Source organism: Anser brachyrhynchus (assembly GCF_964034855.1).
Source record: "Anser brachyrhynchus genome assembly, chromosome: 2".
Lineage (NCBI taxonomy): Eukaryota > Metazoa > Chordata > Aves > Anseriformes > Anatidae > Anser > Anser brachyrhynchus.
The window spans coordinates 97,294,285-97,317,906 of record NC_137695.1 but is presented as its reverse complement, the minus strand read 5'-3'; the positions used below and the strand labels follow the sequence as shown (position 1 = coordinate 97,317,906).

General features: G+C 39.8%; 2 protein-coding genes across 16 annotated transcripts in view; one reads left to right on the top strand and one right to left on the bottom strand.

The window, feature by feature from the left end:
• Positions 1-4,187, top strand: part of INVS (inversin) — a 99,982-nt gene extending 95,795 nt beyond the window's left edge. For all 9 annotated transcript variants that reach the window (XM_080582793.1, XM_080582792.1, XM_080582790.1 and 6 more), the window contains 2 exons: positions 404-484; positions 3,205-4,187. In XM_080582793.1, coding sequence (XP_080438919.1) covers positions 404-484; positions 3,205-3,320 — 197 coding nt within the window. In that variant the 3' untranslated portion in view covers positions 3,321-4,187. The remainder of the gene's footprint in view (positions 1-403; positions 485-3,204) is intronic.
• A 143-nt stretch (positions 4,188-4,330) lies between these two features.
• The window catches only part of TEX10 (testis expressed 10), a 53,012-nt gene continuing 33,720 nt past the window's right edge, over positions 4,331-23,622 (bottom strand). For all 7 annotated transcript variants that reach the window (XM_080582798.1, XM_080582804.1, XM_080582801.1 and 4 more), the window contains 6 exons: positions 21,457-21,545; positions 20,192-20,325; positions 9,646-9,726; positions 7,082-7,263; positions 5,861-6,071; positions 4,331-4,566 (listed from right to left, as the gene is read on the bottom strand). In XM_080582798.1, coding sequence (XP_080438924.1) covers positions 4,453-4,566; positions 5,861-6,071; positions 7,082-7,263; positions 9,646-9,726; positions 20,192-20,325; positions 21,457-21,545 — 811 coding nt within the window. In that variant the 3' untranslated portion in view covers positions 4,331-4,452. The remainder of the gene's footprint in view (positions 4,567-5,860; positions 6,072-7,081; positions 7,264-9,645; positions 9,727-20,191; positions 20,326-21,456; positions 21,546-23,622) is intronic.

Genomic DNA, 23,622 nt, shown 5'->3' with positions numbered 1-23,622 from the left:
CTTTGTAGGGTGGATCACTGATGGAGTAAAGACGTGCTAGCTATATGTACTATAACAGGTGGTAAGTCACTTCTGTTATGGCTCTATAGCTTAGATAGCCAAAAATGATCAAAAAAATAAAAATAAAAAAAAAAAGGTATCACTTAATGTTCCTTCTGTTATATACTATACAATATATACATAGTATACATATATAGTGCAAGACTTTCAAAGTTTGCTTAAAGTTCTGTTGAAGTTGTAACAATTTGCTGTAATGCAAAATGTCTCACAAGTATCCTCACTGATGAATGAGAGCATTTTTTTAGGATAAAATAATGCTGTAGCCTCTTTAAATAATTTATAGCTATACATAACCCCGTCTTTATAGGAATAAACATAGAGCTGTTCTTGTTGTTTATTAAAGGACGTTCTCAGGAAGGCAAAGTGTGTCAGCCAGCAAGACCTTCCTCTAAGCTGAAACTCTCTGATGTGCCACTGGTCTCAGGTAAGACATATACACTTTAACAATACTAGGAACATAGCAAATGACTTTAATGTTTATTTATTTATATATATGTGATTGGGGCCATCTTAGAAAAGAAAAAAAAAAAAAACTGTTCAAGAGCTGGTTATCTCATATCAAGACACGTAACTGCTGCCAACCTGTTGTGATTGAATGTTCTTTCGCTACTTTTGTACTTGAGCACCATGCTTTTATCCTTATATTGAATCATTTATATGAAAGCCTGTTTTGATTGGGCAAGGGAAGAGCTTAATATCATGGATTTATACAGTAATAAGCCACTCAGCTGTGGTTGAAAGCGCTTACAGATGCTTATGGCAGTGGTTCATCAGCACAAATATTTGCTAGCCCTATGGAAGTAAAGGTAGTGGGTTTCTGCACGTACCAAGAATTCACATACCTGTTTGTTAGAAATATATGCTTTAGTTCATGGGTAAAATTTGAAAATCCAAAGTTAGTCATCTAATCTCTAACATTTCTACTAAAGTGCCTCAATGGAGTTCCTGTCCTGTGCACAGGGCCTCAATTATTTCATAGATTCTTTTTATATGCAGTGAGTTTTAAGGAGAAAGCATGCATTTATCTGCTGCTTAGCACGGAAACCACGTTAAGAAGTCATTACTAGGTCTTCTTGGGAGAGCCTGAGTTGTGTTTGTAACTAACTGAAATTTTATCTATGGACCGGGCACCGGGGCAGTAGGGTCGCCAGACAAGTACTTGAACATTGGCATGACGGGGACTGTCAAGACATGGGGGCAGAGATGGGGCTACAACACGTAATATCAAATAGTAGCCAAAAACACAACCTGTAGAAGTATTATCGAGGTCACTAAAGGCTGGAAGCTTTATGCATGGGGCAGTAGCTTGACAGCTAAGTTAAATAGGAAGTCATGGTTGCCTCTCCTAAGAGTACTCCTTTGGTAGGTGCCCGTTTTGAGAATTTTGCATCACCTGCAGTTCAGAGCCAAGCCACAGACCGACAGAAAAAGCAAATGGCTCAAGGAGACAGTGGTTCACACACTTTGCATAGGAAAGTAAAATACATTTTCCTACTAGTTTACAAAATGCTGAAGTCAAAAGGCAATCCACCGGTAGACCTAGCCTTCAGTTTGTCATCTCTGCCACACTATGAGACACTGAGGCTTTTTCTTCTTCCACTGTTTGAAATAACTGCTTTAATTAAGAGGCCCAACCAGACAGGTGTTTGATTGCCACCTCTTCATACAGCCCCCAATCTAAATGTTAAAAGAGCTTCAGCAAATAATGCGTCTTTTCGTTTAACTTTCTAGGACAACAGATCCCCCTGTCTACTGCTATAAAAAGGCTTTCTTCTGAGGCTCGCGTGTCCTTTACTTTCATAACTTGGTGACGACTAGGATAGTGATAGGAACTTTGCCCAGTTCCTGCAGAACACTACCTACTTTTATTCACCTAATAGGAGCTGGGGGAACTTTAGCCCTTACTTAAAGACAATAACATGTTTTTCATCTGGCTGCCTTCGTGCATGACAACATTACGTTTGTTGGAAAAGTTCAGAGCTGTCAGTGGCTAATGCCAGATACTCTACTTCTGACGTAGGTGCCTGGAGTAGGTCAGCATGGACTGTTCAGTTTGAGTCGTCTCTTGCAGAAGGTGCAGCGGGGAAGGTGAAGACTGACTATCAGCCCTAGTTTTCATGTTCATATAGCTACTGGAAAAAGCACGCAGTGACAAATCTCTAACAGGAGACTGACACCAAACTCATTTAACTTCTTGGCATAAGCAGAGCAAACACTTTGGGGTGGACAGACAGAATGCCGTGAAAGGAAATACACAAATAAGTAGGGAGCAGGGGGAGAGAGGAAGGGATGACAGGTAGAAAAGGAGTGAGCGTGTAATGGGATGTACAGACAACGGGTAGATGTTAAGAAAAATACAAAGCTGTTCTTGATGACTGGAAAAATAGTGCCTTTGTGGTATAATTTAAAGTTGTTTTTTTTTTTTTAATATAGATATTTTTTGTCAATTCAGTAAAGGACATCTAAAGAAGCTTTCTGCAGCAGGCCAGAAAGATAAGCCCACTTTTTTGTTTCAGTGTCAATACCAAAAGTGCTCATGAAATTGTAAAGGAGATTTTTTGAATTATTGGCATTAGAAAGAATGTTTGCATCCAATCTCTACAAATCTGGGAAAGGAATACACACTGCTTGTAGCACATTACACTAAATGAAAACATTGAATGAGTCCTGATGTTAAGCCAGACTCAAAACTGCAGAGAATGGGCAGCTGATGCTCCTTTTTACTTTCTAGTAATTCAGGGAGCGCTTGCTTTAACCCTGGACTAGCTTCCCGTATCTTCCAGAAACAACCCAGCACCTGTTGTTAGAGGACAGAAATATTGCAAAACAAAATCTCTTGCTGCTCTTCAGCAAACTCAGCCAAGAGCCTTAATTAGTGACTGAACCCTCAGCCTCAAAACTCTCATGAGGGTAAATCCTAAATTAAGCTCCATTATTATGCCTGCATTAAACACACACGGTCATGTTTAAGTTGTACTGAGTGCCAGAGAAAGAGCTCTTTTTACTGATAAATCAACAGTGATCTGTGAGGAACAAGGCACATTTGTTTCCTGGTAGGTTCTTTGTGAAATGCAGAACCCAGTGTAACTTAAAACTTTTTTCTCAGCTGGAGTTATTCATCAAAACTATTTTGTTCTTTTCCAGTAAACAACCTACAGTACGTTAATTTGCTGGAGAACATGGGAAGATCCAAGCAGTTTTCATACAACATGAGACCGACCACTGCTGCAAAATCAAAAAGTACAAGACTGAAGCACTAAGGAAAACGGGACATCGGAATTCAAGGAACACATCCTGGTATAAATGTATTTTTTCCATAATGTGCAAGTCATCTACATCTTAAACTTGAACACATTTTCAATTTTGTATTATATCAGCATTACATGCCAAGCAGACTGCTAAGGAGTTGGACTTTATTTTGTGTACAAATTAGTTTTTAAATGCAACTGTTAATTTATTTACTGACAGGATGAAATCTGAACTGCATTTGGAAACAGAAAAGTGCTGAACCTAGCATTGCAGGGCAGTTGCAGTGGTTCGCAAACATTTCCATTGTCAAAAGTGGGAATTTTGAATGCGTTAATTAAATGAAGTTTCAACAGAGTGAAACTGTACTGGAGATGTAACAGTTCTAAAAGACTGCTGTTCCATTTCACCTCAAATTTATTAAACGTATTTCAAAACCTAACCAGGAAAGGAAGTACAGACCTCATGCTCCACTCTCAGCTACCTATGGCTTTGGAAGGACAAGTAGAAATGTTGACAAAAAAATCACTCAGTAAATAAAGCTCTTTCCAAAGCCTATGGAAACTGCTAGGTATGTTTTCTACTTTTGAGATACTCCCCAATTATTTATTTGTTAATAACTGTATTTTTATATATGCATGAGTTTCTACAGAAAGCAAGAAAGGACAGGGGCCTGCTCTAGACAAAAACTTGTCTTTATATAAGCTTTGGAGCTGCCACTGTACAGTATTTACTTTGCACAAAGCCTTTAAAATACGAATTCACCAAAAATAAGTTATTCTGATTTCAAAATATATGTATTTCTATTTTTTTTCTAGTTGGTGTTACATAATTCTAATTATTTTAATTGATGTGATGCTTAAAAAGAATAGCTGACTGGAGTCAATAAAAGTCTCTGTTTCTCTACAAGAACTTAAGCTTCAAGAGGATTCCTTAACTGACCCTTCACTGTGGTCTTTCACAAAAAGAAATTCCAGTAAAGTTATGTTTACTTGCTTGAAATGAAAGCTCTTAGAAGCAAGAGTGCAATTCTTTGTAAAATTTTTATTGTTTCACTTACAAAAACATTGACAAGGTTTGTTCCAACATCTTCCATTCAAAACTAAATAGAAGTAAATGCTTTACAATAAATGCAGTTCCACCTCTTTAATATACCGTGTTTATAGGGCCAGGTCCCTGGGGGTGAGAGGCAAGGTAGATGTTGAAACAGTAATGGAGGTCTGTTAGCCATTGCTCTTGGACTTCACCACTCTTCAGTGTCTATAAAGAAGGGCGAAAAGGGGGAAAAAAAAAAAAAAGGTAAAACTCAGTTTCACCAGCAGTATTAGTAAAGCTTCACTTTGTTTCTACAGTTAACCAGGTGCTCTGTTGAAGATACAGGATAGCCTTGTTCACCCGCATGCAGTGACATTTTTCGTTTCACTTACACATTTAAACACCATATGCCTGTTAATGCTGAAATTATGGAGTGTTATTATTTGGTACGTTAAGTCAGTGGTACATTATGAAGCGTGTGAATTATATCAGATGCGTTTCCTTACTCTTTAATTACAGCAGTTTGCTTACTTTCCAATTCTGCCATTTGTAGTCAATCAAAATGCAAATGAGCATGGTTGTGAGCTCAGTACCCAAGCCTACAGAAGAGCTGCTACCAACAGACCAACCCAGACCACAGTCCAGTAATTCATCCTCCTTACCACTCTTCAGTGGTTAAAAAAACAAAACAAAAATCTCAACAAAACCCACAACCCAGCCAAAGTCAAACATTACAAAAACTGGCTGAGGCCTTTTCAACACCAAAGGAAGCCAAGGATCTCATTTTTTGTTAGAGAACCTGCATGATACACTCACGTCTGTTCTTGCCACCGCGAGGTTAAATTTTTGGTGATAGATCTTTACAAAGTTACTACTGGATGGATACCTGCAGCTTACTTACTCAGCCTGTGGGCAATACAAACTGTCTGTGCTCAAAACTAGTAAGAGCTTTGCAAAGAGGCAGCTTCAGATCTGGTTCCTGAGAGGAAAAGCAATTGTAATAATCTCAAAAGCACTAAAAGGTGGAAGTGTAAATAGAAGGCTGCTGGATTTTGCAGTAGTTGTGAATTAAAAAAACATCTACCACGTTTCTCTCTAGACACTTGCATACTCGAGAGAGAGTTTCCTCCGCATGTATTTAAGGGAGTTTGTCTGATTTAATTACATCTTTGTACACAGACATACCCCTGCTCCAATAAAAGAGAAAGAACTAGCTCCTTATTTTGGGACAGCTCTCCAGCAACCAGGCTGTGCAGGTCACCCACTTCCAGTGCCTTTTGTTACCAAGCCAGCCGCTGCCCAGACCCCCTGGGCTGAATCAAGCGAAACATCAGAACTGCCTGCCCTGGGCAGTGAGTACAGGAGCTCAGACAAGTAGCAGCCTGCAACACAGCCTGCACTACCGAGACAAACAAAATGGAAGCTTGTGTTTTACCGAGTGCAGGGTTTGCACTAATTTGTGAACATAAACATGAAGTCTACCTTTGTGGTGTCTGGGAGACGAGACGAGGTTTCTTACCATAATGTCCTTGATAATCTGTTGCACCAGAAATTCATTCGTCATCATGTGGCTCCTGAGCTGACCATGCTGCATTAGCAAGCGAAGCAACTGAGCAACCACAGGCAGTTCTTCCCGACAGATCCTGCTCACTTGGAGGCTTTGCAGCATCACCCTTAGTAATCGTGGCAGGAGCACTAATGCAGAAATACACGATCCCCACAGCATATCCCTGAGAGGGAAAGAGGACAAAAATTGAAATGATTAAGGAAGATTATTTCAAATACACTTCTGAGACCTAGGCCTTGTATTTCTACAAGGAAACGTACCTCTGTGTTGAAGCCACTTGGCATGGTTACACTCGCAATTAGAGCTGAAGCAGAAAATTTGTACTGACAAATGCTATAATTGAAAATATTCTAAGATTATGGACAATACTGGGGAAAAAAAAAAATTAAGGTCCTGCCCTGGAGCTACAAGTGTTGCTGAAGCTCCTACACAGTGTAACTTCTGCTTGATGCAGCAGGGAAGATTTTTTTTATTTCGTTTGTAATTAAAATACAACTCAGTCTTTAAGAGTCAACCTCCCCCCCCCCCCAAACAAAACCAATGCAATCAGTTTTTTCTACTATTTAAGTCATTAAATACAGTAAATGAAGGAGGAGTCTGGTTTTAAAAACACGTCTTAAAGTCAGCTCTGACCAACTTTCTTGTATGTGGAATGGTTATAGGAAAAATTCTAAACTTTAAACTGTTTAAAGACATTTCTGCTATACAGGTAAATAAACTTACTGAAATCTGGTGTCTGTGGCTTTTTTTTTTTTCCCTTTTAAAATCAAATGGATTTGCAGTCTATAGAATGACTCCTGAGAAGTTTTGTTAAAGCTGAATCATCAAGTCAAGTATAAGCTTATAAAGACAATCCTTTGCGTGTTGCTTTTCAATGCATTTAATGAAACTAAAGGGTAAAGCTGAAGATTAAGGTATAAATATTTACCTTTCTGCAGCTAGGATTGTTCTGACATCTAACTAGAACAACTGTAAGTAAAAGCTTTAGACAAAACCTTCTTAAGTTATTGTTTTAAATAATTCCAGCTAAGTTTGCAGATTTTTTTTCTTAAATCACAGTACTATTTGGTAGTAAGCAAGAGGGGTTGTCCTTTCATTTGACATCTCTAAATACTTGTTATATTTAGGTTATAAAAGCAGAGGCAATTAACACAGTTCGAAAAGCAACATTACCTTTTCTGTACATGTTCTGCATCCTCTTTGTCTAAAGTTAGCAGGAAGTACAGAAGACTGTAACAACAGGAGGCTAAGAACTTGTGTAGATTTTCACTTAGGATGCAAGCTTGATCCAAGAGCTTATTTATGGCACACAGAACAGATCCAGCTGTGCTATCAGGTATTACAACCAATCCAACCTGTATTAAAACAAAAATCTTCAAGTTCATCACTTTATACATGGGTTTTTCTGTTAAATAAACATCTAGTGCCAAATGTTTCTGTTCTTTCATATTATAACAAACATTACTTTGTTTCTATTCGAGTTAATACATACTAGTACATTTTTTAAATTCCTGTTTTCCTTAGAAATTGATACCCAGAGCAAAAGAAGGTTAAAAAACATTTGAGCCTCAGCAGTCACCCCTGGTTAAAGAAGGCCTACCATACCACTTTGATTGGTCAGTGACACTGAGAGGTGGACTTGAGCCTTTCTCGTTCCCCAAACTGAAAATCCTCCACCCAGAAGTCCGAACAGAGTCGCTTACTTTGCTACAAAAGACTAGGCAAAACTTTGAAGCACCCACTGCTTCTCCAAATTCCTGCAACACACAGGCTTTTCAAAACTGAACTGGTTTTTCTGTGTATAACGTTGCAAGTTACAAAGAGGACAAAATCTAGAATCAAATTTGAGAGCCCAGGTGTAGGTTATGCTCTGAGCAACCAGTACAGAAATAGACTATTATTCGTGTAAAAGTTCTAATGAATTTCTCCAGCTTTTAAACTTTCAACTCTCCAACTTTCAAATAAAAATCAGTACAAACAGGCAGCTAACAGCGACTGTAACCACATCAGAAAACCAGCGTCTCTGTGCCACCCCCTGAAATAAACACATCGCTCATCTCAAATGTATTCAAAGAGAAAATGCTTTAAGCCTTTCTCTGAAGGACGGTGCAGACAAAAAGAAGCTTTTGGACAAAACAGGTCTTTCCTTTTAAGCATATATCATGGGACAGAGCATCCCTTCTCTGTCTTGAAACAGCAGCGAGCAGTCACTGAGGCAGAAGGGCATTCAGATTTACTCTCCAGACAGAAAAGCTACTGGGGGCCACCAGGGCTCGTCTCCTTAGAAATCCAACGTGCTGGACAGGAATGGGAGCATTGTGATCGGAGTTAAATTAAAGCTAACGAAACACCGTGGGCCCACAGCTGGGGTGATGCTCTGCTGCTGTTAAAATGAAAGTATTAGCTTGAGTTTGAATTTTATAGGCATAGTAAAACATATTTTTTAAAAATACACACATTGCTAATGGGGCATCGTTTACCTCCATAAGAAATTAATTAAAGGAGTTTTAAAGCAGCCTAATTTGCTCACCAGCACGTACACAGTTTTAAGCAGAGACAGTTGGTTCACTCAACAGGGTCATCTGTTTCTTTTAAGGAATTTTTGCTGTTGTTTTTAAAGATCAATAAGGAAGTAACAAGCTACATAAATAAGGAATACATTCCACTGGAATGCTTACTCATGTGGGGTAAGCTATAAAGAACAATGAAGGGTTCATGCTTTTGAATACTTCCAGTATAAATACAATAATGCACTTGGTGTATTTCAAAGCCAAGAGCACAGATCATTGTCCCAAGCTGACCTTGCGCTAGCCGGCTGCAGAAGTAAGAGAAGGATGGCGTTCACGTGTGACAAAAGATAGACTGCAGCTACCACCAAGATTACCAAATAACAGCTCGCCAAATTAATAATGGTTATCTTGACCAACCACAAACGAGAACTTAGAGTGAGCTACACAAATGTCTACGTATGTAGAAGCATCTTAAAAAACAAATTGCCCGATCTCTTAACACTGCTGAGGAAACATGCCTATCAGCGAGTCTGGAAGATGTTGTGCACCCAGGCGTTTCAACCTACACAAATCCAGTAGATGAGACAGCGCAATAGGTTTCCAGGTAGGACAATGCCTATACAGTGCCTTCCTTCCCTGCTAGGTGACCCAGCTGTTACCACCCAGTTAGAGATCCTGGGCAGCAGTATCATCAGCCACAAAAATCCGCTATTGCAAATGCAAATGTCATTTAGCCCTCGAGGGACAGTGCATTAGGGTGCACAAGCTGATTTAGAAGCTGTGATTTAAGTCAGCCCCCAAAATCCAGAAAATAGTGACAGATAAGCCAGCTCCTATGGAAGCCCTGGACCGGTAAATTTTTCAGTAGGCTGTGGATATTTGTCAGATCACATTATTAGGGAGTGCAGTGACAGGACAAGGGATAATGGTTCTAAACTTGAGGAAAAAAAAAGAAAAAAATAGAACAAGAAACCTTTCGTTTATGGCCATCCTGGCTTGAAAACAAGTTGAAGTACTCAGAAGTCAAAAATAAAATAAAATACCTAAGTTTAGATATTAAAAATTACCTATTATTTTAAAACTCCACTGATCTTGTTGAAAATTTTTTCAAATACTAAAATTATACACAGATTATGTAAAATATGGAAGATATGTATTTAAGGGTTATTGAGACTAGCACAAGATCTATCACAAGGAAATTAACGCAGAAGACAAAGTATTACTTACCAGATATTTACAGATGCCAGTCTGGAGAATGTCAAAACACTGACTTTGCGAAGGTATAGTGGACAAGCTGTGACAAATCATCTGTTTTAATGAAACAAAAAGTTGTATGTAAGTACTTAAACACGCAACCAGCAACCATTCACTGCACAGCTACACTCTTCGCTGACAAACCTAAGCACAAAGTACCTATGAGGACAAAGCAGCTTTGTCTCTAAAAGTATTGATTTTTGGCAGTGTTTAAGATTAACGTTGTCAACATAAGTTGTTCAGTGGTTAAAGAGAGGATGACCTCCACCATTAATTTTGTCGGTAGTCGCTTTTTTCCTTTAACCTATGTGACAGAAGTAGAAGGCCAGAAGTACTCAATTTGCCTACAATGCCTCGCTAAGCCTACACTGCCTTTCCTCTGAGCTAAAGAAATTCAGAAAACAACTCCTAAATAGTATTAACAAGCAAGAAATAGCAAAAAGGCAATAAAATAGGACAGGAAAGAAATCTAAAGGAAGAAAGTAGCGAAGATCCATTTGCTACTACTTTCCCTCTGTATCACTAAAAATGTTATATTCATAGTTGATACAAAATGTAGTAACACAAAGGGGAAATCTAGTTTTAAAGAACTGCCAAAAGCTTTCTGGTGCTTATATTATCGAGCACAAGCAAACTATTAGCTGTCCAGAAGCACAACAGAGAGAGGTTAAGACAAAGGTCTTCAAAGGTCTACAACGACAGCAAATCCTATCAGTTCACAGCAACTCCTAGCAAAACAACTCAGTGCAAGCCTATAATGTGGACTACTGTCCTATTTCTTTTCTTATCCTTACTGTTTTTCATTAAAAAGAAAAAGTCACCAAGTTGAAGAAGACCCCATGAAATGCCATAAAGCCCCCGTATAGGACAAAGGGAGCTCTACTAGATCTGCTGGTACCTTGCACTGCAGTCCTTGGCAGACCGCTTTCTCTGTTCTCTCCTCTCTGCTTCTAGCCCTGCTAGAGCTGGCCAAATTCAGGAGATTGTTAACATGCCTGCTCGATAGAACATGGACTAAAGGTTGTCAGAACATCGCTAATGGTGATCAGGATTACACAGATCATTGTGCAAGTATTTTATTTCACTGCTAGGAGCATTTACCAGACAGTTTTGTAGATACTCTTGCACTGAATACCCTTAGAATTGGCACTATATGTGTATTTTAAAATTAAATATTATTAAACCTGCTGCATCCTAGGTATGGTATTGTTTCTGCACACTGGCATTTGAAAGTGATAAAATATGAAGCACGCTGGAGTATTCCCAAGAAGCACGCTGAAGACTTTTGCATTTCAGCAGTGTCAAGGAATGCAATAAAGCTGAGACAGGAGGTTACCACTGGGGATTGTCAAGGGCAAACCCTGATGCCAGCGTGCCCTAGTATTTGAATGAGTAACACTTGCACAAAAGGTAAAACTACGCTGATGAAACACGGTCGCTGACAGCTTGAGGCTGAGAAACTCTGCCAAGACAGGAGGACTGGACTAACCTATAGAAGAGATTGCATGGGTCTGATGAGTAACAGACGGGGAAATTCAGTGAAACAAAAGTGGAAAGTCATGCCCACGGAGACTAATAAAACTTCTGTATGCAACCAGGAATTTTAACAACTGGAAGTTAGGAGAAAACTGTGCATAACTGATTAGGAGGTGACTGTGATACAACCACAGGCAAAAAGCTTTTAGGATGGCAAACCAGAGACAATGGCAATAGAAGTGGTCAGTGCTACCAAACAGAAATTTAGCACTGCTCTGTAAGACCCTACTTATTAGGCCATTTCTGAAGTACCCTGCAACATCAGGGTCATACCTCGTTGAGAAAGGTGAACTCAAACTGAACAGTGGTACTCATGGTTGGCTGGGATACAGGCAGGATGGAAATTAGGAAGGACAACAGTGAAAGACTTCGAGGAGGAAGTGCAGGAGACTTTTGTTGCTCGAGAGCTCGGCAAGTTTACCAGAGGAGTACGCTATATGCTCGTGATTACGTGACACCAGACAGGAAGTTCGGGAGATCCCTTTTAACTCAATACATAGCCACGAGGTCAACAAACTGAAGACCTAGGAGGCAAATTCAACTGGCCCACCCAGCAAACCACAGTTTATTATTAACAAAACCATTATTAATCATTCCCCCTTAAGACCATGCCCCTGGAATAGCCTTGCTGGTCCCTGAAGGTTCTCCCTTAAACAAGAAGTTGCATTTCATGAGGTAAAATTTGCTGACACGGATTTTTCCAGAATTGGCAAGGAAAACCGGCATCACAGCATTGAACATCAGCTTCTTACAAGGGTTGTGGCAAAGTGCAGAGTATTTGGCAAGTTGGTTTTTCAACCTTTTAAATCTTTCTGACTCTCAAAATAGCACAAGCATTCCCTACACCCAAGCTTTATTTTCATACAATTAAGTGGGAGTGGTGATCCTTTTCAATTCTATAAATTAAATCCTGCTCGAAATGGCTTTCATAACAAATGTATGTTATAAAAAGTGAAACTGAAACGTTATTAGACATGGAAATGAAAAGCAAAGAAAACTTAATTATCACATGAAAATTAGTATTTTTCCTGACAATTTATTTTCCTTAGGCAAGGGTTTGCATGATGTTTAATTTCCATAATAAAATGTCACAGCTGATTCATTATTTTACATTTGATTAGCATTTATCACATTTTTGGCGCATTCATACATTGGTTTTGGACTAAAGCCAGGGCAATTTTGTTTCAGAGTATTACTGAGGTGAATGGACAGGGAATGAGCATTTTTTGATCACTGGGGGGGAAAGGGAGGGATGCCTTTTTGAGACAAGCATTTTACGACAGGTTTGGTTTCATTTGTTGTTTTTTTTGTTTGTTTGTTTTTGATTGTGTCTGAATGCCCACTTAATTTGCTCAAGTCAAAGCCAAAGAAAAGCATGCTCTGAAATGCGGGGATTAACAGTTATTATGCAAAAAATACCACAGGCTTTGTCGTTCATCGGCGGCTTCTCGAGCCGAGCCTTATCCGTCAGACAAGCCCAGCCACCCATCGCACCAACGGGCCCTACAACCACAACAGCGGGTTCCCTACTAGAGCTTCGGGCAATCGCCACCACAGGGGCCTCCCTGCTTGCTGTACCGAAGACGTACCCCAACAGCAGCCAGCTAAAATGGAGGGAGGTAGGCAGGAAAGGTGGGCTGGGGGTGCTCTCTGCTCTTTGGGGATCCTAAAGCCATGGAGTAGACTTGCAATTTTGGGAGGAAGGCACCTGCCAAGGCATGCTTGGCCCACTGACAGAAAAAGCCTTCAGGAAGCTGGCTTTGCTCAGCCCCCTTGTCCCTACGCTGTGTATCAGGTCTCAGAAGATGGGTCAAGTCGCTTGCTAGTTTAGTCATCTTCAGGTGGATGAGTTTTTAAAATGCATTTTTGCTGCTGACAGCCAACCTAACTGACCCCTAATCCCATCTGAAACAGGCTTTTTGTGGCTCTAACGTACAGAGGAATCCATCAGTTTAATATTGCTCATCTGTTTGATGCTCTCAACTCCAAAAGACAGACACAGGAGGAAGCCCAATCTCAATCTAAGCCCTCATGGCAAAAGCAAAAAGGGTAACAGATGAACCAACAGCAAGGCTTTGTTCATGTGTTTAATTGTTCCCACTCCCTAACTCACTCCGTGTTTCCCATAACGTGATAGATTCTGGGCTCAAAAAGCCTCAAGGGAAATATTTTATCAGCAACTGCCCAGTGAAAAATCTGCATATTATTTCAAGTTTAATCATGCTGCCAAGTATTCCCTTTTTCAAAGAAAAATACTGACTTTCCACTGAAGATACGCACAAGTATGAGCACGGACAGGATCCAAGCAGGCAGGAAAAATAATGAATCAAGTGTTTTAGCTAGCCGCTCTGCGGAGCCTGACCAGAGCCCCTCTAGACCCCAGAGCAGTGATTTTTTTCTAAAAGAAAGTTGGCAAACACCAGACACTATATCCTAATGTGAACTTTAAAATGCATTTTTCAACTCAAGTCGACATCCACCTCAAAGAGCGGTAACTAAAATATAACAGGCTGTTCTGCAGTCAATTCCCAAGCCCTCGTGAAATGACTGTTTCAAGCGAGACCCTACCCCGTGTAACATGTTACCGCGGAGCGTGGAAAACGAGAAGTTTTCAGGTGATGGGGCAGGCAATGAAGCTTGTTGTCTGAAGCTTGGCCAGCTTCTCCCGGAGCTCCCTAGCTTATCAGACAGTGTACTCCCTTGACGGGTGCTGCTTCTCTTTCTGAAATAAATTGATTTGACAGGGCAATATTAACAGTGCCCTGAGTTGTTGAGAAAGCTGCGTACACCAAGAGATCTTTGTTCACCTGCCTTGGCTAAGCTCACAGGGGCGGATGTGAAAGGTATTCCTGATTCAGTGACTCAAAGCAACACAGAAAACCCACGCGATCACAACAACAAAACAAACCCAGAAAATAAAACCTAGGTTAAAAAAAAGAAATGCAGTCTGCAGGAGAACATTACATAGTTGTGCAACAGGGGAAAAAACACCATGTCTAGCTTTACTCTCAGGGTAACAGAAGAGGAAGACAAAAGAACTACAAATGATGAAGAACATATATTATGTTCTACATCTTTATACTGTACATATTTCCAAAGATTAGATGGATTATGAAGCATGGTTAATGTCCAATTACTGGCTTGGAAACATGAACTGCAGTGCACAAACCCAGCTTGCATCTGTTGAACTGCAGTAACTGCCTACATGCAGGTTCCTAGGCTGTGGCATGCAGTCTGATGTTAAACCTATATTAAAAGTCTCCTAAACCAAGTGAAGTTATCTTTATTTCCCATGGGACACAAAAGGCTAGGTGACAATCACCACTGCTCACCTGCTGTGCAACAGCCTGGTCACGTGTCACAATCTGGGTCTGGTAAGATTTGGTACGAGGAGGCAAAGAGCTATTAGCTGCAGTCCTGCTCTAATGCAAAATGACAGATTTCTCTACTATTTATTTCTTTTATGACAAAAACAGGATCTATATTCAACAGCTAATGTGCTGTCTAGAAAGAGATGAAGCCATACCTGAAAAACAGCAAAGGTCTGGTTCACGTGTTTGCCCCCTCTCCAAGCAAAAGAGCTTGAAAACACTGAAAACCATACACCTGGGAAGCTAGCTTGGCTCACAAAGCCTGTTTTTTTGAGCAAATTTAGTTTAGGTATCACAAAACAGGATGTGAATTTATAGCATAATGCACAGTAACTATGGAGACATTAATTCACGTTAGCAACACGCGGTAACGTATCAGCTGTCAGTGATAAAATGGCCCAAGACATGCTGGAGATACAAGATACAGGTACAGTGAAGCTCTGGCCCTAAATACTGTTATTTGAAGTTTTATATCTTAAGAAAATTATGGAAGACATCTTTAAAAAAGAGCTACTGAGAGGGATTCCATTTACTTATATAATTTCTCTGTTTTGTTTCTTAGGAGCTTGCATTACTTTTCAAAAAAAAAGCATTTTTATTTCTAAATATTAAACTTGGATACGATGCATCTTTACAAAACAGTAATGGGCTTATACAGAATCTCCCTACCTCAAAGAGGGTAAAAATCAGTGTCTTTCTAGTTCAGACTATTTAGACCCAGTTGTTTTTTTCTCCCCAGTGAAACTCTGATCTTGGTATCTCAATAAAGACCACAAGCTGAAATCTTACAGGTATTTCAACTCAGAATTTACGTCTTAAAATTACAGTAATTTCTGAAGTGTTGACCTCTGCTTAAAGCTAAGATACAGCATCATAACTCCACCTCTTACTTCTAAAGATCGACATCCACACAAGACTTTAATTCATATGCATTGACCTGCTGTCTGTGCTTTGTCTTAATTTTCCATAGCGTGTCAGTGCAGAGACAGCCTGCACAACTACTTCATTTTAAAACTTTTCCACTTTTGACACATTTTAGCATATTACATTACGTACGTCCCAATATTTTTGAACTCCAGTCTTCTCTTAATAGCTGAGTTTACTAATGATTGCTCTGAAACATTTTGCTATTTTATTCCTTCAAGTCAGCTATGCGCTGAATATAATCCCAGAGCCCAGTCTTCAAGCAGACCTTCAGAATGACGGTTTGCTTTCCCCCCCCAAGCATTCAAATGTCACAAACATCAAATATTGTAACAGCAGAAATTATCATGTATACGCTGTTACCTTGTTAATCTGTTCCTTTCTGTTGGCACTATTTCATTTGATTCTGATAGAGCAATTCAATTACAGGGGAGTGAACAATATTACCGACAGACACTATAGGCACAGTTAAAATGAACCAAGTCTGAAGCCCTTCGGGCTGCAACAATTTATTCTGGAGCCCCAGCTATTTTAGCTGCAGGGATATGATTGTAAATAATTGGCTTTAATAAGGCAGAAGTCATTTTAAGTATAAGTTGCTCCAGAAGATGAACCAAGGTTTCCACATTTACATTTCAGCTCTTTCCGACAAAATATGAAGATTAACCTTTACAGCTACACCAAATGGCATTTAAAGGGACGCTTTTCTTAAGGATTGCTCCTCGAGTGAAAATCGCCATTACCTAAAAGCCTCCACAAAGTAAGGAACGTGGCTTTGGATTTGCAGTATTACCAATTACTGCTCTCTAGACAAAACGTGCAACCAGCAAGCACCTCAGAAGGGTTTTGTTACAAGCCCCTTAGAAGCATTAACTCCTACTGGAAGTGCATTTGTTTGGTCCTTTCACCAGTTCTGCTTACCCGCTGCACTTGGTAGCGTGTGGTCATGTCACAGCACACTCAAACTGCCATCTGAAAATGCCTCAAGTCACTCTTTTCCTTTACACCTGGTTATAAACTGCTCTGTGCTTATCCACAGCCTCTTCTCCTCCAGCTGCTCATTTCCATACGACTTACAGGAAACTACCACCTGAGGCTTTATCCTTTTAGCAGAGCACCAAACACTAACCAACGGTATAGACAGAACTAGTGGTGGAAGGAAAAGAGTAGGAAGGATGGCTAACAGATTCTTCATCTTACCACTGATCACCAAATTCTCATTTATTCATAGGAAACCAGGCTGTCAAACCCTAACTCCACCAGCTCTTTATTTCCATCCACAATAAAATAGATTTCCTTTAAGAGAAAACCCTGAATTGTAACTACACAACATCAAAACTCTTTTAGAGAGACAACTCTCAACATAAATAGAGGCCAGGACGCTGCCTGCTCTGCAGCTAATGAAAGGCTGGTTTCACTTACTAGATGTTTTTCAAAACTACTACAAATATTTTGCTTAATAATACAGCACCACCATAAACTTGCTTATCCAGCAAGTGAAAAAGATTCAATATTCAGAGGCTGTGCCTCTGCTTAATTCCACCAAAAGCTACGCCAGAAGCGTGACTAATTAAAGCTGAGTTTATTATTTCCTGTAGCACTTTATCTAAATGAAAGAATTTTCTGCAGCAGCTAAAAAAATTAATCTGAAATTGTATCAGTGAATGGGGGACAGCACTTCAGATATCTCATGAGAGTAAAAAAGCCTTCCTCTTACTGAAAAGCCGCTGCACACCACAGCATGCACCTGGCCGCAGCACAGGGGAAGACACCCAGTGCCTCAAGTAACTCCCCGCCTAGGCGAGGGAACAGTTACGGAGAGGCACCGTGTTACAGAGGCATTTCTCGTTGGTATTTTTGTTTTCTGACTGAAAACTTGAATACTACTGGTTGTTGCATGTTTTTCTCCCAGCAAAAGTTTTCCATTGAACATAGAAATCTGGATGGAAAGTTGGCCAAGTTTCTAGCTGATTTAAAGAGATTTAGTGCCTCCAACGCTCCCACTACAGACGCATCTGCAAGGAGACGCAGAAATCATCTGACGATAAATTAACTGAGATTTGAAAGACATCCACCTTTACAACAACGGCACCTACACCTTGAACTACATCCACTTTGAAGAAAGTGGTCTCCAAACCTACCTCCCTCACTCCCGGGAAAAAAAGAGCTCACCCATGCCTCAGCCCCAAACCCAATGCACTTCCCATCACATTTGCCTTTGGATCACATTGTCTTTCAAGAATTTCTAAAAAGATCTTCATAATTTCCTGGTAGTTTTCTTCTCCCCAAAGGTTGCAGCTCTGTTTTTTTTGGGGGGGAGAAGAGCAGTTTATTCCATACCTGGTAGAAACTATTTGCTCTATAGAAAGTATTCCCGTGCAATATCTGGCAAATTTTGAGGAACTGAAAGTTTTTTTCTAAGCCAGGATTTATTTAATTTTAAATGGTCCAGCCCCCAAATCCTTAAGTTCTTCTGGACTAAAGTTCCCAGAATATTTTGTTTGCAAATTGAACACAAGTAGAATACAGCTCAGTATGTTTGAAGCAGGAGAACAGTGCTCAATAAGGAAAAACACAAGGAAAAGAGACCCCCCATAAAATTTACTGAACAGAAAAGTGCATTGTTTGCTTATGGTCAGCCACCAGAACCCCAAGGTCCTCCTCTGGATCGCTGCTTTCCAGCTGGTCAGCCTCCAGCACTTACTGGTACATGGGGTAATTCCTCCCCAGGCGCAGGAATCTGCGATTCCCTTTACTGACCGTCATGAGGTTCTTCTCTGTCCAGTTCTCCGGCCTGCCCAGGTCCCTCAGACTGGCAGACAACTGTCTGATCTATCACGCAATCTTTCCAGTTTTGTGCCACCTTGCAAACTTGTTGAGGGTGCACTCAGCCTTACCGTCCAGGTCACTAATGAAGAGGTTAGAAAGTACAGGCCCCTGGGGTATACCACTAGAGTTTTACTTCCAGCTGGACTTTGTGCAGTTGTAACAACTGTAAGAATCTACAAAATGCCACAGATCCAGGTCCCATTGCTCCTTGTACACAGATTTTTGTTCCTATTTTCTCTCCCGACTTAGTCCCCAGAAAAGACTTGTGGCAGACCCATAAACGCATCGGTACTGCAATGCTCCACATGGTGTCCGAATCCTCTTTCATGACTAATCACAGCTCTTTGTTTAATACCTGAGATCCACTTCTGAGAACCTGAGAGAACAACTTGTATCTTTCCCAAGAAAAGGTACTCAACAAAAGCAAGTTTCTGCACGATGACTCTTCTTGCTGGCACCAAAGCACTGAAAAGATTGTGCTAGGACAAGCCTATCGAATTTGCAAGCAGGAACCAAGGACACAAACAAGCTATCTATAACCCAACTACTTCACTGTCCCCGAGTGAAAATATCCCTGTTGTGTGGTCTCTCAACCAGTTTTGATACATTCGTGGAAGAAGCAAAAAGGGGAAAGAAAGAGGACGCAAGGGGTGGCATTTTCAAAAAGAGATAGATATAAAATCCTTCAGATGTAGGATTACACTAACTCTTTGCGAAAGATTTGCAAGTGATCCCTCTGGTGAGTTCACAGAGGAACAATCTTATGTTCTGTACAGAACAGGGAGAGAAAACACTCAGGTCTTCCAATACTGGAGAAAAGCATTTTGCTGAAAAAACACATCATTACTGCCCAGAAGAAAGAGAACAAAAAAAAAAAAAAGAGAAGGAAAGTTCAGCTGCTCCTCAGCTGAAACTAACTGAAGACAGGATATCTAAGGATGTGTGTCAATCATGGTACCAAGTAATAAGTTTACTTAAAATAATTTCCTGTAGATAACAGCACACATGCAATATATGCTTTGGACTATCATTAGTTTCAGTAGATCATCACTTAAACTTTACAAGTTCAGAGAAAAAAACTCTGTGCTGCTTTCTTGAACAAAAAATACCAACATATATCATACAGGTGTTATATTCTTCCTTTCTGTATTCATGACAAAATTCATAAATACCATAAAATTGGCATGTCATTAAAATATTTCACAGCTTGAAGTGGTTTCTACAGGCTAAGCAATAAAGAGTTGGGCCATAACGAAGACCAATATTCATCTGTTCTGTATAAAGTCTGGTGGCTCAGATCCCTTCAGAACCAACAATAAAATTAAGCTTTTAGTTTTCAGTACTTACGACCTTACAAACAGATACCAAATTCACAATGAAGTTTCTAATCCAGTAAACTTTGACTGAAGTTTAATCAAAGTTTAAGCATCAGAAGTTATTCTAAACCACCAATGCCAATATTACGCTAAAGTAAAAATCTCATTTAATGCAGTTGTTTTATAGTTAACTAAGGAATTTCTGAAAGAAAACTCTTCATTATTAACACTTTTACAAGTAGTTTATTTTTGAAAGCCAAAACGTTGGTCTTCATCTTACTAATGTTCAAGAATTTCCCACTGAGGCTTCTACCCATTTTTGTTCATGAGCACCATTCTGCATACCATGTCTGAATATTCAGCTTTAAAGCACCTTCCCTCAAAATATTATCTGATAGCTTTAAGAAGACATTAGCAGCTTGACAACTAGAATATTTTTCATTCTTTTTCAACTCATGACAATATTTTAGGCATCTGTGGAAAAGGGATAAAGAGCATTTTGAGTTTCAATGCTGTCATTTAGAATCAGTGTTGATGTATTACCTCTGTCACAGCCCAGTGGTGTAAAAACTGGTCCAGATCAGTTAGGTAAAGACGGACGGGTGAAAGCTGTGTTTGGCTAATGTGTGGTTTTCCTCTAATGCCCTGGAGACTAGTCAACTCCTCTCTCGAAAACCCTAGAGAAAAAGAAGCAGTACAACAGCATCACAAGTCAAGCCATGCACTATTCTACTTTAACACTGTCATTGACAGACAACTGTCTTTTAAATTATGTCCACATAACTGTGTATCGAAATACAAGTTCTGATTTCCAAAAGAAAATACCTATACTTTAACAACCAAGGGAATACCAATTTAAACTATAATGTGGTATATTACAGGACAGTACAAAGCCCACATTATATTTTCAACTTCTTATCTTTTTTTTTTTAAAAAAAAAAGAAAAACCAGATGTAATGCAAGACAACTCAATAGGTGTTCACAGTAACTCAGGAACTTCCTAATACAGCCTCAGAGGTTCAAAAAAAAATTCATTCAACTAATTATTTCTAGCCAGGTATTAGATGTTATGGTGAAACAGAATTACTGCTGCAAAGCAGTCACTTCATTTTTGCTTCCATTTTCTGCATCATCAGTACAGCTGCCTTCAATGCTTTATAAAGAAAAGGTAATTTTTGAATGCAGAGTGGCTGTTACAAATGATTCTCTTTACCACAGGGCAAGTCACTGGGAAACGTTTCCAAGTACCATTATGCCATTTTAACCACTGTAACTTCTCAAACTTGCATCACCACAGAACAGAATTATTTTTGTATCTGAGTAAGAATATAGCAGCAGAAGTCATTCTGTTCACATGACAACCATGGGCAGCTCACTTCAATGTAGTTTGATTACTTTATTCTGATGGAATGTTTTTAATGGCGCAAGTACATCCACAGGAAATCCAAAAGGCACTCGTTTGTATTGTTATGAACCAATAAAATGCGTTTAAATAAACCGAAAAAAATCTTATTCAAGCCATATGCTGAATATAGATTTTCCTCATTCTTTAAGCAGAAATCTGCTAGACATCAAGAAAAAGTACGCAAATATTCAGCCCAAATGGCAAGTGAAAGCAAAAAAAAACAGGGTGTCAAAAATCAGATCAAGATAAAAAAGGATATACCACAACAAAAACAAGCAACAAGATTAGAACTACTCTCAGGAAGTAATTACTATACCATTTATTCCAAATTAAATCCAGCAATTGACTAACAAAACAAAATTTCATTTTGTTAATTCTAAATTATGACATTGACATGGATTACCTATAAGGGTTGAAAACAAGAAGCTGAAATAGTCCACATCATTCACCGAATTATCCTGCACTTGGCACTTCCAGCCTGCAAAGGATGATCTACACAAAACCAATAGCAGATAGGTTATTAAAAACCATATAATTGGGAATTCACAACCTCCTTGCATAATACAATCAATTAGCATGACTAAATTGTTAATTTTAGCATTCCTGTTTCTCACCGCTGTTGTCAGAGTAGCATTTTGAACAGCTTCAAAAACAGGACTTGGCTCTTTCAAGACAAGCAATATTGCATTTTGTGCCCCTACATGAGATTAGGCTGTTATGTAGATTAAATTACTGAGGTAGCAATTTTTTATAAATACTGGTATAACCTTCATTACAGTGACAACAGCCAACACACAGCAAATTAAATTATTTTTATTTCCCTTATTTGGTAAAAGTCATTATATTACAAAGCTGGACTGTTTTTTTCATTATATCCACTAATTCTGATACAACTCTTTACAGGAACAATAGATACCATTTAAAAGCAGCTTCATTGTCTACTTCAGAGCAGCTAAAGCTATTAAACACAGAACTAAATTAAAAACTTGCTTTGCGATTTAGTGCATATAAAGGAGCAGTATACAAAGACAGCAGCAAACCCATTATTAAAGCCGCCTGACACTTCACTTTTTAGGGGCAATCCGTAAGAAGACTACTTTTGTTTCTCAAATTAAAAAGCATACATCCCCGTGGAAGCTCAGAGCAAACGAAGACACCGTCAAACGGAGGTGCCTTGCCTGCGCGTCAACAAAGAACCGTGAGAAGGCCAGGAGATGACAGCACATACCTCGCACACACTTTCCTCAAAATGCGTATTATTCAAGTTTTCTCATTTGCTGCTGCTGCTGGCACTTCTACTGCAGGCTACCGACCTTTGATCCAAGAGATTGCTGCTCTACCTTCTTGCAATTTTGCTCAATTTCAGTGCTTTGGAATATAACTTCCCAAGCCAGCTATCTGCCTCGGTTCACTTTTTCCCCAACTCCTTTCTGCCAAGCACCCCAAGTGGTTTTGCCCAGGGGTAACAGAGCTCTCGAAAGCTTGCTTCCCAAGAAGTTTTCACAGCTCCGTGCTCTGGGAATAAAACCACCAAGAATACCACGTGGAGGCTGGTACCCTCTCATCTCAAAGACCACACTAGAACTGAAAAGCTGTCGCAGCAGCACATCGGGAACGATCAGAGGCACGGAACAGCATCCACCCTAGGACTGCCTACACTAGTGCTCTTCAGCCTGCAGACATCACAGAGAGGAAGTGATCGAGGTCTACAAAATCACTGGTGGCATGAAGACAGTGAATACAGACTGAGTGCTCACTCCTCCCATGAAGAGGGTAGGGGATTGCATGAGAAAGCTTGTCAGAATCAAGTTTAAGATAATAAAAAACCACTTTTTTCCTTGAAACAGTTAGCGGATGTGTCAAACTCTTCACTAAAGCACCGGTGAATGCAAAACTTTTACACAAACTCCAGATAATGGACAGAAACTCACTGCAGGCTAAAAACCGCACAAACCACAACAAGATCAGGAAATCCCTGAAGATAAAAAATCATTCTGGGGGTTGAATTGAGTGCTAGAGCTCTGCTTACCCTGTTTTTGTTCCTTCCTACGCACCTTGCTCACAGCCTGTGCTGTGGACAGTGTACTGGGTATGCAGATCTGTTGTCCGTAACAGTGCCACTGCTTTTTCTCCTTACGTGAGCTTGCACGTGTGTAGGATCCGGAAGCTTACAGCTCAATGTCCAGAAATTTTCCAAACGCTTCACCAGTTTTGGTTTGACGCCTGTATGTGACTATTTTCACACTCACAAAACAGGACGGGTTTTAAGCACGCCATGGTAAGTGTCACCGATGTGTACGCAAGAGGAAGCGGAGAGAATTGCTGCTCTTCTGCCCTGGGAGCATGGGGGCAGTGCCTGATCCCAAACCCTGGCAGAGCTATTGAATGCTTTTAACACTCATCTCCAAGCAGAGCTACGCTGACACACGCACATACAAAAACAGAATCCTGAAATTCAATTACAGTTTACTTTTTTAAAAAGCCAAAGCTATTATACACATTAAAATAAGCCTCGATGTTACAAGAGCATTAAGGCTAAAAATATTCGAACACTCGATTTAGAAAGTGA